The sequence below is a fragment of the Haliotis rubra genome, unplaced genomic scaffold, assembly GCF_003918875.1.
Source record: "Haliotis rubra isolate DU_JTF1 unplaced genomic scaffold, ASM391887v1 Scf347, whole genome shotgun sequence".
Taxonomy (NCBI): Eukaryota; Metazoa; Mollusca; class Gastropoda; order Lepetellida; family Haliotidae; genus Haliotis; species Haliotis rubra.
This window is the reverse complement of record NW_025767021.1, coordinates 963,647-980,845: the sequence shown is the minus strand read 5'-3', so window position 1 is coordinate 980,845 and position 17,199 is coordinate 963,647. Positions and strand designations below refer to the sequence as shown.

Sequence of the window (17,199 nt, the reverse complement as noted above, 5' to 3'; positions counted from 1 at the left end):
GTAGCCGGTTGAAGTGAGGTGAGGTGAAATTAGGTTTAACGTCGTGCTTGAGAATATTTCGCTCATATGACGAGATGTAGCCGGGTAGCTGTCTGGGTTGCCTGTAACGCCGAATTAAGCCATGCGATCATTTTTGAACATAGCTCAAATGTATTAGTCATATTCTGGCCTTCCCCCTGTCGTATTGCTGAAATATCGTTAAAAGCCGTGTACAACAAACTCACTCACTCACTCACTCACATATAGACGTAAAACGATGTAATACTTATAATCTGTTAAGGTACAGCTTGATTTGTTTCTTGTTTGTAAGTCCGCATGACAAGAGGGAAGGCTGCATAATTGCATTGTCAACCTTCCCTTCATGATGAGAAATAGTCCAGCAGGTCCCGCGTTGCGTCTTTCACAACTTCGATGTACAACTTCCCTCTATTTTACGAAGATTTCAATCGTGTCATACAACTCCTGCTCAAACGTTTATTAAGTGAATGAGTGAATGTGCTTTTACGCCACTTTTATCAATATCACAGTTATATAATAACAGGGGACACAATTAACTGTTTTCAGCCATTGTATCCATGGTGGGACTCGAACACGGATGCTTCAACCACTAGCCTCCAGTGGCGGTTGAAGCAGCAGCAGTATGGGTAGTAGTAGTAGTAATAGTAGTCTGTCTCACAGTCCCTGAACCATATTATTTTCCCCAATGCTTAGCCCTCCCTGCAATGCTAAAGCTCTAAATAAAGCAAGTCTAGATTTCCTCAGGTTCAGGCTGGTCTCAATGGGGCTCCTTTTCAATTTAAATGGGTTTATTGGCCAAATTTATATGTATTCAGGGACTAAACGTTAGTCTATAGTAATAGCTGTAGTTGTTGTTGTAGTAGTAGCAGAAGAAGAAGCTGAAGTAGATTCAGCAGCAGCAATAGACGTAACAACAGTGGCAGTAACAGCATTACTAGTAGCAGCATAAAGGAACGTGATGACATTGTACATCTAAAAAAGATAAATGTACAAAGAGATGCCCTCATGTACACTACATAACACTATATCCCTTGGGATTAACCCTCGCCATTCCGTGTCAGCACCGCTGTAAGTACAGACACTTTGTGTTTGACCCCCAAATCCCTGCTTTAACCCTTAACCTTATAATCAACTGTTAGTATTGTATGGGCTTCGTGTAACGTGTGATGATTATATATGACACATTAACCCCCACAACTAACCCCTGTGTTAAATGACCCGACCTGACCCTTCTCCGCCCCAGCTCGACTCCATTAGTATCAGAGCCTAAATCACGAAAACGTCCTTTTGTCCAAAGACACAATATTGCAGCCGCCCGTATTTCACGTAACAGTAAACACGCCCCATCAATACGAAGCAAAGGACATATGTGATTTATCGCCTTCTACTCGGTGGTTTATGTTAAGGATATCCACCTAAAATTAACCTTATAACCGCGTTAAATTTCGAAGACTTGGTTTAATTGCAACCCTCTCTGAATGTCTCTCATGTATGCTGATGATACCATCTGACCTCAACCCAAAGGGTCAGTGTGACTACCATCAGGCCATGTCAGGCCATTATTCGCGCACATCTGACGCAATTAACAATACATATCCGGTCCAGATAGGTTGACAGGTCGTCAGGTTGCAGACAGTGTTGTGTTTTAATGACGTGGTACTATAAACTGAGTTTAAAGAACTCGATCTAGGAAAACACCCTCTTGGTAACCTTACTTGGTATATACCTTTAACGGATACGATCTTGGGTGGTTCAAAGGATGTTATTACCACTACTTAACAACTAGAGGGGAAATGATAAGTTCTTCAGCAAAGGTATCACTATCCGTGGAGGTATCCCCCTCTGAGTACGTAATAGACGGTTGTTGACCGATGTGATAAGTAGCCAAGCCATATCATGATGGAGGGCACATCATTGCACACATGTTCGGAGTCAAACTTTTGACGTGGAAGACCACTGGGGGCCCTATCGGGAGATCAGGTCACCCGCCTGCCCCTCTAGAGCTGAAAGGATACCCTCATTACCCTGGCAACCAATTTAGTTCTTCTTAAGCTTAACTCATGACATTTCACACATTGGCATAATATTCTTCATTATATTGCCTCTGCCTCTAAAGAACATTTTTGTCAAATATTCCAGACTGATTATTTTCTGAAATTTGTGAATGAAGTTAATAATCTTTTTATGTGAGTGAAAACCTGTATATCAGATTGGGATGATTACTGGGTGCATTTTAAATCAAGTTCCCTGACGAATCGGCGAGGAGCATAGTCTGTCTGTTGTAAAACTTCATACAGTGCCTTTGATTTCACCCTGAAACAACTACATCACAGAAAACAAATACCAAAATATGAACTCTAACACACCCACACCTCACACCACACACCACACACCCCTTCCAAATACACACACACGCACAAGAATATAATAGTTAACAGGAATGGGGATAGATATTAACATTAAGCAGAAATGGACATTTAGCTTATTTTTTTATGTCCTGTCATTAAATGACGAAATAATATAAAAAAAACATTTCTACATAGATTCAAAGTAGGTTTATGCAACGTGTGCCAACGTATGCATACGTTTTAAGTTGTTCGACACATGACAACCAATATAATCAGCAGATGGGTATGTTTGTTTTACGGATGTGAACAGACTCCATGGACCATTTTGGTAACCCCTTCGGGAACTCCGCCTGATCCTAGAGGTCAAGAAGTGCGTTATGTCAGCAGAAAGGCTGCCAGTTTACTTCATAGACGTATGGCTGTAACACCAGAATAGGTATGCAGCAACATGCGTCCTTCGTGAACTCTCGACATTGCACTTTTGTGGGTCTAGAGATGATTAGTGAATGTTGATACCTGAGGTGTGAGTCCTTTTCCCCTGCTGGGAGCTTTGGGTTCGCACCCGGATGTTGGAGAAGAAACGGAAGTGCACTGTTAAAATACCGGACGAGTTACGTGCGACTTTCATGCTTTATCAATTGGGTATTCTAAACAGTTTATTTCAGAATGGCAAAAACGTGTGAACAATACGGGGTTATATCTAATTCTGACGAGCAGGAATTTATAAATACTGAAAGTGAGAAACAAAAGCCAGACGGAGAGGTAAGAATGTTGGTACCACACATTACAATCATCTGTGAAACCTGCCAATTAGCCGCTATTCTGATACCAAGATGCGTTAAATATATTTTCTATTTACAGCAAGGAAACTCTGACAAACAAATAAACATTAGAGACAATATTGTTTACATCTTTCCTATAATTACAGGTGTCGGTGCGTGAAGAAGGCGTTGAACCAAACAACACGACTCCAACCCCGGCTTTAAATAGCACAAACTACGTTCACAAGGGCGACGGAGGAATAGACAATATCCTGTGTGAATACTACAGCCCCTGGTCTAGATGGTCCACGTGCAACCGAAAATGTGAACAAACCCGTGTGCGACGATGCCGACGGCAGCAACAGTGCGGTAAGACGTGGCTGAAAGAAAAGAGAATATGCAAACGACGTCGCGGAGGCTGTTCCGTTTTGTCGTATCAAGTCTACGGTTTCCGACGTCGAAATCGCTACATTGAACAGCTACTGTACGACCTCCTCTACGACTCTTGGACGGAGTGGGGGGCGTGTTCACGCACGTGCAAGCAGAGGCGCACGCGCAAGTGTGCCGTGCACAGCGTTTGCAGTAAGAGTTATATCCAGGAAGAAAGACGTTGCAGCGCTGCAGGCAGTCGTTGTGAAAGACGTTATTTTATCAAGTCGACAGTAGCTGACGCAAACAGTGAAAATACAACGACAGTTGCGCCTGTTTCAAAACCGAAATCCAAAGTGTCTCGACCTTCACTGAAGAAAAAGAAGAAAAGTAAGTGTAATATATACTTCATTAAAATGCAAAACTTCAAAAGAAACGCAACGTCCCAAATAACACACCTTTAATCATCAACGTAACGTGAGGCCAGCGTTCAAAATAAGCGCTTGCCAGTTGCCCGTGACATGTAAAATATGTGTGAAAACAATTCTTTATTTAATAATAATAATAATAATAATAATGTAGTTTTGTATAGCGCTAGATTCCATAAAAACATATGCTCAAAGCGCAACACGGAATAGAATAAAATACATTATACAAGACTGGATATTAGAGGGAAAATATCAACACTAGTGAGTTTGTGTACAGATTGGGATTAGAATCGTAGGCCTCTTGTTGACGTCTTCATGGAAAGACCAAGATTAATTGTATATCAAAAACTGTGTCATTTATACACTAAAGGCTGGAGATGCTAGAACATTGCTCGATACTGAGGGAAAGTTGAAGACATCCCAATAGAGTATTGAGGATAATTTCCGTCGCTCGAGATCTTTATGGGTACATCTAAAACTGAAATAGATGAGGTTGCCCCTTAGTCTGATTTATTTCTTGCTCATGGGGGTAAATCATTAAAGTGTAATTAGCTATCTGACAATTATGGAACGATATCATTATATTAACAATGTGCCGTATATATATAAATTTCAAATATCAAACGTCAATACCAGATAATACTCAGTGTCGATTATCAGCCGAAAGAAGCAATGCAGTTTATTGGTTTTCGTCACTAAATTATATGAGCAACGCCCTTCTTATTTTGAGCGATATCCAGTGTTATTCCTCATGTTTGAGACGACTTTTTTTCAAATGATTACGAAAATTGTGAACGGTTGCCAACATGTAAACGAGTTGGTGATTAAAGTATGCGCTATATCACTGAGAATCCAACGCAATGTGCACTCTTAGCGTGTCAAAAACTTGAAAGCTGCCAATAGCTGAAAGTAAGAGAAACGAAGTTAGATCCAAGGGTACTTTTCTTGAGTGAGTGGGTGAGTGAGTTTAGTTTTACGCCGCACTCAGCAATATTCCAGCTATATAGCGGCGGTCTGTAAATATTCGAGTCTGGACCAGACAATCCAGTGATCAACAGGATGAGCATCAATAGACGCAATTGGGAACCGATGACATCAGCGAGCCTGACCACCCGTCCCGTTAGTCGCCTCTTACGACAATCATGGGTTACTGAAGATCAATTCTAACCCGGATCTTCACGGGTCGTACTTTTCTTGAAGATTCCCCAGCTCTAATGGAAAATTCTGATGTTTGATGTACTCCCCAAGCATAGCACTCGTAACAATCAGGTCTAAAAGTTAATAATTACTTCCTATTTATTTTATTTTTATTTTCATTTCATAGCGGTTTAATAATTTGTGTAAAGAATGCATCGGGAGAGTCGGTTAATGTTAAACGTTGATAATGTCAGTTACTTGGATGTTGGTCGATGTGAATATGGAATAACATAACGGAAAATACACATTCCAACCTAATCCGTTCTGAATGTTAAGCATTTCTTTGATCCGAATAATTATGGAGGGAAAGTCACAAATCGTTAGCTAACGACATAAACATTAGATCTTTAAGCTAAAAAATCAATCTTTAATCTCCATAGAGTAAAGTATTAATCTCATTTCTTAATTACTTTCTTCTTGTCTGCTATTTCAAATATAGCACTTGTAAGCCCTCACGGTTAGATGGCATCCTATTCCCTAAACGATTTTATGTTCGAATTGAAAACAAACTGTCTGCATCTAGATCTCAAGTCAGACATGGTTCATGCGCCGACTTCCAAGGCTTTCAAGTTCTACTTTCCAAACGTTAGCGATCATGGCGTCACACATGCAAATTGTTATGAAAACGTTTGGCAGCGTAATTGGAGAAAGTTAAAACATCCCTTTTTCACTGTATTTCAACTACGGCAACTCTTAAATACACATGATACTGGAATCTGTAGAATAAATATACAGCATCTTTCCAAAATACCGTTCATATTTCCTGTTTCCCCCTCCAGCATTATTTAGACTAGCGGTGACGTATCTGATGTAAGGCAAAATCTTGAATACGTTTTTCCTGACAAGTGGAATATAAGTGATGTGGTGGTAGAGAAGGATATTAAGAAGTCAAACGTTCAGTTTTCATAATCCTGGCCAATGTTTGTTCTAAGACCTAAAGCTTAAAAGTACATGCGTGTGCGTGTGCGTGCGTGCGCGTGTGTATGTATGCATGTATGTAAGTGTACGCTTTTATGTGCGTACGTGCGTGCACGCGTGCGTGTGTATGTCTGAAAATAATAAGTTAAATGTTCATTACTCAGTTACTACGATACATTTATATTCCTCCCACTAAAAAGACCCCATAACTATAGAGACGTCTATGTAATCATCAGTTTATTACCAGCGGTATATTTGTGTTATTCTTCAGACATATAACCTCCCATCTAGTGGTTCATCTGGAACCAGCATTGCTCTGTACTTGAACTATTCATCAGTTTAATGTTAATGTAAGATATGGTGTACTTCAAAACGGGGATCAAGTTTGTCAAAGAGATCCTGAGTTGACATATAAGTAATTATTATCATTGCCGTGCGTGTTCTTTAAATACATTTCTTCATAGAATAGTGCATTTACGAGTCACTGAATATTTTTTTACAAATCTTAGTCCCTTATATCTACGTATCCTATTTTCTTGGGGCGGTGTGGTAGCCTAGCGGTTAAAGCGTTCGCTCGTCACGCTGAAGACCCGGGTTCGATTCCCCACATGGGTACAATGTGTGAAGCTCATTTCTGGTGTCCCCCGCCGTGATATTGCTGGAATATTGCTAAAAGCGGCGTAAAACCAAACTCACTCACTCACTCCTATTTTCTTGTTTCCTATATTGTCTTCAATTAATTAAGTATGTACAATCAATATAACCATACTCTTATAAATACGCGGAATTAATTTCGAATTTACAGACTTGTATGTATGGTTTATACGGTTTTTTTGTGAACGAACTGGAAACACATTACAGCCACCATACACAACACAACAGGGTGTGAAGTATGACAGATGTTATGACTGCCAGCGATTTTGACGGACGATAAGTATAACTAAGATAATTTCATTTAGGGGTCAGCAGTTCGTTACACGCCATGATCATTCACTGGACGAGGCATATTATGTGTGTCGCCCAGTGGGGAATTCAGGGAGTCTGTTTCACTCCTCCTGCAGCGCCTTGCCAAGTTCATCCTACGACTTTGACCCACACTTCTTTCCAGCATGTCCTAGACGTGTTCAAACGGGTAATGATCTGATCTAATTGAATGAGATGTTGGAAATGAGCATTTAACGATTCCTGAAAGACGACACACACGCTCTTTAAACGGGACATCCAAGGCTGTTCCAAAAGTAATGTCCAGTAACCTTCACTTCACAACATGGAGTGGGGTTCATGGTGATGCTACTCCACACCATAACTGATCCACCACCAAATGTCTACAATCTTCAGGTCGACACAGGCTTGGCTTTCATTCAGTCGAAGCCTGACACACCAGTGTCCACCATAACTTCCGTTGTCACTATGTCGATTTGGAAGGGCGACAGCCCGCTGCCTTCAAGAATGGAGATGAGATATAGATATAGATAATTTCTAACATTCTGAGCCGTAAAATGTACTCCACTACCCTGATGAACGTTTTAAGCTATTTGATTCGCCGCTTGAACTAGATTACGTAGAAACTGGTATCGTATCAAGTGAACCTGTACTCTTGTCGTTGTCATATTGGGTGTTTTAGTAACTGTTTCACAGCCTGCAAATGTCAGACTGAGAACAGTTTCCTCACCAACACACACCCCGCGATTTGCAGTTCGTATACAGGCATCGAAAAATATCAAGTAAATAACAACTTATGATACAACAGATTCAATAAGACTCACAGAAATATTTTTCTTTCTGCTTTTTTTCTTTATATATTATCATAAGCATATGATTATGTTGGGTAATTTAGGTATTTCTACCACAAGATATTGTCTTTTGTTATGAATGTCTGTTAATAATTCCAATGCTTTCCTTCAGATGCTTGTGGTAAGAGGCAACTAATGTGATCGGGTGGTCAGAGTCGCTGACTTAGTTAACACATGCTGTTGATCACTGGATAATTTGATCCAGGCTCAATTATTTACCGCCGCCATATAGCTGGAATATTGCCAACCAACCAACCTAATTCCAACCTAAAATCTAACAGATATCATGAAACACTCAATGATACTTCAACTTCCTCGTAATTGATTCTGAAACATATCATCTAACTAGGAGATACGAATTTGAACAAGGTATGGCTTTCATCTTTAAAATCTACAGAATAATCACTACGATTAAAACAAATAGTGGGAAGCTCTAGGTAGGTACTCCCGGCAGCCTGACGTACATCAGCAACTACAGGCTGAGATGTAGATCTAAATTAGTGAAGAGAGTGACCCCCGGCGATACACCAGCGCGATAAACTAATAGTATTAAAACACGCTATCGGCACGAAAATACGGTCCTTCAATTCTGTTACAGCCCACAAAGTGGTAAACCTGCACATCCTCTATCAAGTTTCAGTGTTTTATTTCTAATCTGCACCAATGAGCATAAACGGTTTATCAGCCTCTAGACAGGCACCTATCTCGAAGAGTCATCACTTACAACGTGTTTCCTGGCGGGGGGTTCCGCAGGGTGGTCTTCTATCACCACCATGCTTCCTGGACATGTCGACCATAACAACTATATAAAGTAAGGCAAATCTTCACCCCTAACGAAACGATCTCTCTCCCATGCGCCTAAAGATTATATGCGGGAGATATGTAAGATCGTGGGGTCATTTCGGTGTAACATAATGAGGTTCACAAGCTGTGAATTTGACATCTCGTATCGAGAGTTCATGTTTGATGGTACTTTTTACTTGTGTTATCGTCAACGACATGCGATACGGTCTCTGAAATACTGACGGTGAGTACTGCCATCTCAATGGGGATGCCACTAACATGGAACACAGCTGTACACCTAATACTAACATGTTGTTAGTCTCAGCGTAGTACAAGTACGTGGGCAACAAAACCCGTTCTGCAGCATATCATACGCATGTGTTCATGAATTACTGTGACATAGTGATGATACCTACCTTGTTCGTGAAAAGGTGAGACACGATGAGTGTGCGAAATAGTTTCAAAATTTTGCTAGCTCGTCGGGTTAGCTATGCCTGAAGTTACTAGCCCACAAAATCATTCACTAGCCCGAAATTTGAATGTAGACACGGGTTTCAAAGCTGCTAATATGATGAACATTTTTATCAGGCCATAATTGTTCATGAGTGTATTATAACTTAACGAGTGGGAGAGACTGATATATTTACAAGATGACCCCATGTGAATTCACTAGCCGGTCGGGCCAGTGACTGTGGAGATTTACTGGCCCGACTGGATTTTTACTTGCCACGGGCTAGCGGGCCAATGGCTATTTTGCACACTGGCCATGATTCGTCTAGATTATGTTTCGCCATTTATCAGCACTATACCCGTGCTAGTGGGTGTGTAAGACCTGTATGACTTCGGCATTACCGATTATATACTGTCCAAATTGAGCGGCGTTGGAAACATTCACAAATGCAAAAGTGGTAGTGTCAGTGTTGTAGCGGTAGCAGTCTTATTGGTGGGGTATTGATGGTATTAAATTTTTATAGACATTTGATAGACTATAGAGCCTCTTCTTAGTGTTGTGTCCTATACGATCGCTGATTTCGCCTCTGTGTAATGGCTGTCAATAGTGCCTCTCTCTAGTGTCATGTTTTAGACGCTCGTCAATTGTGTATCTGTGCAGTGTCAATTATTAGACGTTTCGCCTTTCTGTGTAATCGCGTATAGACGGCTGTCAATAATATGTTTTGTGTCGTGTCATGTCCCCGTGAACTGCGTTTCGCAGCGTGTCATAGACGCTTGCATGCAATGTGTGTGCATCACACGTTGGTCACGCTGGTCAACTGCGCCTCTGTATGGTGTCGTGTACGCTCACTCGACAACAGCGCTTGTGGGCAGAGTCGTGTGGTATGCGATGGTCAATAGCGTGGCACAGTGACCACGCCGTCACTTTTAGTACCTACAACATAATCTATCGCATATACTGTCGTCACTTGTAATATGCAGTTGACCCTTACATATATTGTAGGGGCGGTGGGGTAGCCTAGAGGTTAATTAAAGCGTTCGCTCGTCACGCCGAATACCAGGGTTCGATTCTCCCCATGGGTACAATGTGTGAAGCCCATTTCTGGTGTCCCCCGAAATGATATTGCTGGAATATTGCTAAAAGCGTAAAACCCAACTCACTCACCGCTTACATATATTGTCACGACTAATAGCGATAATATCGTTAATGAAGCAACAATTATTCATTTTAACCATTGTGTATTATTCCTATTTAATTTGTCGCCTGAAGCTCTTTAATGTTCCATGTCATGTCATAGAAGATCGATTTGAGCTTTATATTTATAATGTTAAGTCGTAGACTGACGCCTGTGTTTTATTTTGAGATTTTGTTGATTACGCTGTTAGGTATAATGTTTTGGCTCTGTTACAGTTTGTGATGCTGAAATTTAAAGAGACCCTCACTTGCATCAGAACAGCTTATAACGGTGTTGCTATGATTTGATAATATGATGACTAAAAAAGTTCGTCCAATCAAATATTGTGTTTCTCTGACATTTAGCTAGATGTGTTTGAGCGATTAGCTCACGGTAATGGCCATATTTTGAATAAACCAGAGAAAAAAAAGAAAATGTTATCTGGATACTTGACGAACATGCATATTGGCAAACAAGAAATTATTAATGATCGATAAAGGAAATCCTCGAAACGCATGACTTTTAATATATTTTTTTATTATTTGTCACTGGCACACCTTCCGAGGAAATTATCTCATGATCAGGAAAGTTCTGGACCAAAATAGGCCAGAGCCTTCGGCGATTCCGTCGCGACAACGTCCCAGTAAATGTCATGGGCAAGTTATATTTGACCCGATCTGTATATGATAGGAATCCGACAACATCGTGTTAACGGGTTAGGCGACATTATTCCAGCAAAGCCGCGAGACCCATTGGTGGAGTGTAAATAATGCTCGGGTAATCTCCTGTAAGCTCCACACACCGCGTGTTATAGGAACATTATAGCGGCGGGGGCGGATTGAGACCAGACCGGAGCCTCAGGCGCGGTTATGAGCTCTAAACACCAGCAGCTTTGAAGTTCGACAGCAATTTCAACCTGTGGTTATTTTCGGCTTCAATGAGAATCACATTGAGACAAGATGGCAGATTTTCTTCCCCCGTGCACCTATTCACGTAGCTCAAACATTTGAAGAAACAAAACGGAAGTCTTTGTGTTGTATTATACGTATGAAGTTGGCATTTATCTTCGAGTTGCTTTTGAAGACAAAAGGCAACTGTAAATGAACTTTTCAATTTGACGGATATTAGGATACTATCACTCCACCTTGGAAATCGCGTGCAGGAAGCACTGTCCCTAGGTAGTCATTCTGTCGCTTCAGTCAGGGAGTCAAGCCATACTCAGCAATATTACATGCACATGTGTATCTCAACAGATGATAACATGAGTACTGATGTCTGAAGCTGACCACCAACCTGTCTATCTCGCTGTAGCCACCGACCACTCTATCTCGCTGTAGCAACAAACCACTCTATCTAGCTGTAGCCACCGACCACTCTATCTCGCTGTAGCCACAGACCACTCTATCTATCTGTAGCCACCGACCACTCTATCTAGCTGTAGCCACCGACCACTCTATCCACCTGTAGCCATCGACAACTCTATCTAGCTGTAGCCATCGACTAGTCTCTCTAGCTGTAGCCACCTACCACTCTATCTCGCTGTAGCCATCGACCGCTCTATCTAGCTGTAGCCATCGACCACTCTATCTAGCTGTAGCCACCTACCACTCTTTCTCGCTGTAGCCATCGACCACTCTATCTAGCTGTAGCCACCGACCACTCTATCTCGCTGTAGCCATCGACCACTCTATCTCGCTGTAGCCACCGACCGCTCTATCTCGCTGTAGCCACCGACTGCTCTATCTCGCTGTAGCCACCGACCACTCTATCTTGCTGTAGCCATCGACCACTTTATCTCGCTGTAGCCACCGACCACGCTATCTCGCTGTAGCCACCGACCACTCTTATCTCGCTATAGCCATCGACCACGCTATCTAGCTGTAGCCATCGACTAGTCTCTCTAGCTGTAGCCACCTACCACTCTATCTCGCTGTAGCCATCGACCACTCTATCTAGCTGTAGCCATCGACCACTCTATCTCGCTGTAGCCACCGACCGCTCTATCTCGCTGTAGCCACCGACCGCTCTATCTCGCTGTAGCCACCTACCGCTCTATCTTGCTGTAACCACCGACCACTCTATCTCGCTGTAGCCATCAGCCTATCTATCTACCTGTAGCCATCGACCACTCTATCTTGCTGTAGCCATCGACCGCTCTATCTCGCTGTAGCCGCCGACCACTCTATCTCGCTGTAGCCTCCAACCTGTCTATCTCGCTGTAGCTACCGACCTGTCTATCTCGCTGTAGCCACCTACCGCCCTATCTTGCTGTAGCCACCTATCGCTCTATCTCGCTGTAGCCTCCTACCACTCTATCTCGCTGTAGCCACCAACCGCTCTATCTCGCTGTAGCTACCCACCGCTCTATCTCGCTGTAGTCACCAACCACTCTATCTCGCTGTAGCCACCGACCACTCTATCTCGCTGTAGCCACCAACCGCTCTATCTCACTGTAGCTACCTACCACTCTATCTAGCTGTAGCCACCTACCGCTCTATCTCGCTGTAGCCATCAGCCTATCTATCTACCTGTAGCCACCGCACACTCTATCTAGCTGTAACCACCGACCACTCTAAATAGCTGTAGCCACCTACCTCTATATCTAGCTGTAGCCACCTACCGCTCTATCTAGCTGTAGCAACCGACCACTCTAAATAGCTGCAGCCTCCTACCACTCTATCTCACTGTAGCCACCGACCGCTCTATCTCGCTGTAGCCACCGACCACTCTATCTCGCTGTAGCCACCGACCACTCTATCTAGGTCTAACCATTGACCACTCTATCTCGCTGTAGCCACCGACCACTCTATCTCGCTGTAGCCACCGACCACTCTATCTCGCTGTAGCCACCGACCACTCTATCTAGGTGTAACCATCGACCGCTCTATCTCGCTGTAGCCACCGACCACTCTATCGCGCTGTAGCCATTGACCATTCTTTCTAGCTGTAGCCATCGACCACTCTATCTAGTTGTAGCCACCGACCACTCTCTGTTTCTGTAGCCACCGACCACTCTACCTCGCTGTGGCCATCGACCACTCTATCCCACTCTAGCCACCGATCACTCTATCTACCTGTAGCCACCGACCAATCTAACTAGTTGTAGCCATCGACCACTCTATCTCGCTGTAGCCACCTACCAATCTATCTCGCTGTAGCCACCTACCACTCTATCCTGCTGTAGCCACCTACCACTCTGTCTCGCTGTAGCCACCGACCACTCTATCTCGCTGTATCCACCAACCGCTCTAGTTCGCTGTAGCCACCAACCACTCTATCTCGCTGTAGTCAAAGACCACTCTATCTCTCTGTAGCTATAGACGTATGTACCTTACTGTAGTCACAGGCCATTGTGTCTCACTGTAACCATAGACCTGTGTATCTGACTGTAGTTACAGGCCTTTGTATCTCACCGTAACCATAGACCTATGTATCTTACTGTAGTTACAGGCCATTGTGTCTCACTGTAACCATAGACCTGTGTATCTTACTGTAGTTACAGACCATTGTATCTCACTGTAACCATAGACCTGTGTATCTTACTGTAGTTACAGGCCATTGTATCTCACTGTAACCATAGACCTGTCTATCTTACTGTAATTACAGGCCATTGTATCCTACTGCACCCATAGACCTGTGTCTCTTACTGTAGTCACAGACCATTGTATCTCACTGTACCCATAGACCTGTGTATCCTACTGTAGTTACAGGCCTATGTATCTTACTGCACCCTTAGACCTGTCTATCTTACTGTAGTTACAGGCAATTGTAAGTCACTGTACCCATAGGCCTGTGTATCTTACTGTAGTCACAGACCATTGTATCTCACTGTACCCATAGACCTGTGTATCTCACTGTAGTTACAGGCCATTGTGTCTCGCTGTAACCATAGACCTGTGTATCTTACTGTAGTTACAGGCCATTGTGTCTCACTGTTACCCTAAACCTGTGTATCTTACTGTAGTTACAGGCCATTGTGTCTCACTGTAACCATACACCTGTGTATCTTACTGTAGTTACAGGCCATTGTGTCTCGCTGTAACCATAGACCTATGTACCTTACTGTAGTCACATGCCATTGTATCTCACTGTAGTCACAGACCTATGTATCTTAATGTAATAACCGACAGTTTCATAATAGGTGCTGCCGTCCCTGTCTCACTGTTGGTCTACATGACTGTACCTCAGTATAGGCATTCCACATATATCGTTACTGGCGCTTGCCACTTTATCTCACTGTTGGTCTACATGACTATCTCAGTATAGGCATTCCACATATATCGTTACTGGCGCTTGCCACTTTATCTCACTGTTGGTCTACATGACTCTATCTCAGTATAGGCATTCCACATATATCGTTACTGGCGCTTGCCACTTTATCTCACTGTTGGTCTTCATGACTCTATCTGAGTATAGGCATTCCACGTATATCGTTACTGGCGCTTGCCACTTTATCTCACTGTTGGTCTACATGACTCTATCTCAGTATAGGCATTCCACATATATCGTTACTGGCGCTTGCCACTTTATCTCACTGTTGGTCTTCATGACTCTATCTCAGTATAGGCATTCCACGTATATCGTTACTGGCGCTTGCCACTTTATCTCACTGTTGGTCTACATGACTCTATCTCAGTATAGGCATTCCACATATATCGTTACTGGCGCTTGCCACTTTATCTCACTGTTGGTCTACATGACTCTATCTCAGTATATGCATTCCACATATATCGTTACTGGCGCTTGCCACTTTATCTCACTGTCGGTCTACATGACTCTACCTCAGTACAGGCATTCCACATATATCGTTACTGGCGCTTGCCACTTTATCTCACTGTCGGTCTACATGACTTTATATCTATGTTAATACCACTTGCGACACTATGACTTGATATATAGAATACATATACCTCCAAAGAAATTTCACACTATGAACACCAATTTGCAATGTATCGTGACCATTGATTTCAAACCCATGTGTTCGATGTTTTTCGAAGGACTACGGTATTCAAACATGAGTCTAGGCTAAAAATCCACTTAATCGAACGGTCGCTTTGATCGTCTTACGTCGCCAAAAACAGCTGTAGGGTCACTACCTTGGTATTTTTATCGTAGACAGGTCAATATATCGCGATGACCAGTGTTACGGTGGCCATGTGATAAAAAACAAAACAGCGGCAACACATCAACTTCTGCTTCGTTGCTACGACTATTATGGAAATTACGACAACCCGTACCTGGATCTGTGTCAAGTAAACAGTTGCAGCTTGGAAACCTTTTGTGATTTCTTCTACTGATTACTTAATGATGCCACAAAATGGATGTGTTTTGCCGCAAATGTCTCTTATATGTTTTCATGTTTGATATTGTAACAGTCTGCCCTGACAGTCACGCAATGGAATTACCGGCTCTGTATAATCTAGAAATGTCTTTGACACTATATCCGAAATTAGTATTTATTATTTTATTTTATTAGCTTCTGTGCCATCAAAGTCAATAAAAACAATAAATTATGAAATCACCTCATTGGTATATTGTATAGATATATTTTCATCTCTGTATATTTTGGGTTCATACTGATATGGCCTTGTATGTTCAGTTATATTTAACTATTGATCGCTGTTTCTTGTATCCACAGATATAGGTTGCTGTTTTAGATATGTACATGTATGTTCGGGCTCAGTGTTATCCTTGCGTATGTTAATGGTTCAGATAATTCGACGAATATATTGTTAGTTGAGGGATTTGTGTGTTTGTATGTGATTGTTCAAGATGTCTACGAAGATATGTTGGTGGTTCAGATATTTTGATATTTATGTTGATGGCTCAGATATTACGATGTGCAGAGTTACCTCCCCTGGGCACGCCACAAACCGGATTTCCGGTACGCACTGATAACGTTTCAAGGTTTGACAGCAACATACCCGTGCTCATGATTTTCCCAAAATGGTTACCCTCTGAGGTAGGAATCACTTTGGGCTGACACGACGTCATATACCTGGAATACAGAGTTAAAACGGGCTTTAAACACTACTAACTCGCCGACCTTGCCAGTTTAAACTTTTACCACTGTACGGTATGGTTTAACGTTGTACTACCGCGTCAAAAACTTTCTCGTTCAGGTAAGCTAAATAGCCGCACTTGACATGGATCATACACAACCAGTACGTAAGACGGAACATGTTCTTTAAACAAACATTAATCAGTTTTATGGTACTTGGCTCTGGACCAGAACTTAACAAACAGCACACTTTGTACGTCATAATTTAAACGTTTACTTTACATAAATGATAGAGCAATAAACTTCGAGATACGGACTTAATTTAAGAGCTATTTTGATACACCTGGCTTTGTGATTTGGTCGCTGCGTGATAACACCAAGTGCCGGTCCTGATAAGGTTATTTCTGTTAATGCCGAGTGGGCATTTGTTTCATATTAATACAATATTGGCACCAGTTTAGAAGCAATCTGTTGTTGTAATGATGCCGCGGATCACGTTACATTATGTATGCATTTATGTTAAATTAAATCAGGGACATAATCGTTTGCACTTCTACGCGTGACGGTGAAGCAGGCCGAATTACTTTAGTTTCTCAAGGGGTTTGTTCCAGACGCATTATGCAAAGTAGTGTAATGTTTAAGATGGGTTATTAATTGAAGTTGATGCTAGCATGTTTAAAAAAAACAGAATCATACCTTGCTGGAATTTAAGTGAATGAAGAGATGGTTTGATGAGTACGTTGGCTATGACTACGGTGCATCATTTTCCATTCCTTCGTTTAGGGCACTTACGGCTAGCGGTATATGTGTTGCTGTACATAGTGGCCTCCCTTTGTCGTGGCTTATCGTGGGTTTCCGCTTTGGATCATTAGACTGTCAGCTCTTAAAATGATGTTCAAAAAGGCGTTAAACCACACTCACTCACTCACTCACTCACTGAAGAATTCCTACGTCT

General features: G+C 42.3%; 1 protein-coding gene across 2 annotated transcripts in view; it reads left to right on the top strand.

The window, feature by feature from the left end:
* LOC124284890 (transmembrane protease serine 12-like) overlaps window positions 1–17,199 on the top strand; it is a 46,734-nt gene that overhangs the window by 13,112 nt on the left and 16,423 nt on the right. For both annotated transcript variants that reach the window (XM_046721022.1, XM_046721021.1), the window contains exon 2: window positions 3,295–3,886. In XM_046721022.1, the coding sequence (XP_046576978.1) occupies window positions 3,295–3,886 (592 nt within the window). The remainder of the gene's footprint in view (window positions 1–3,294; window positions 3,887–17,199) is intronic.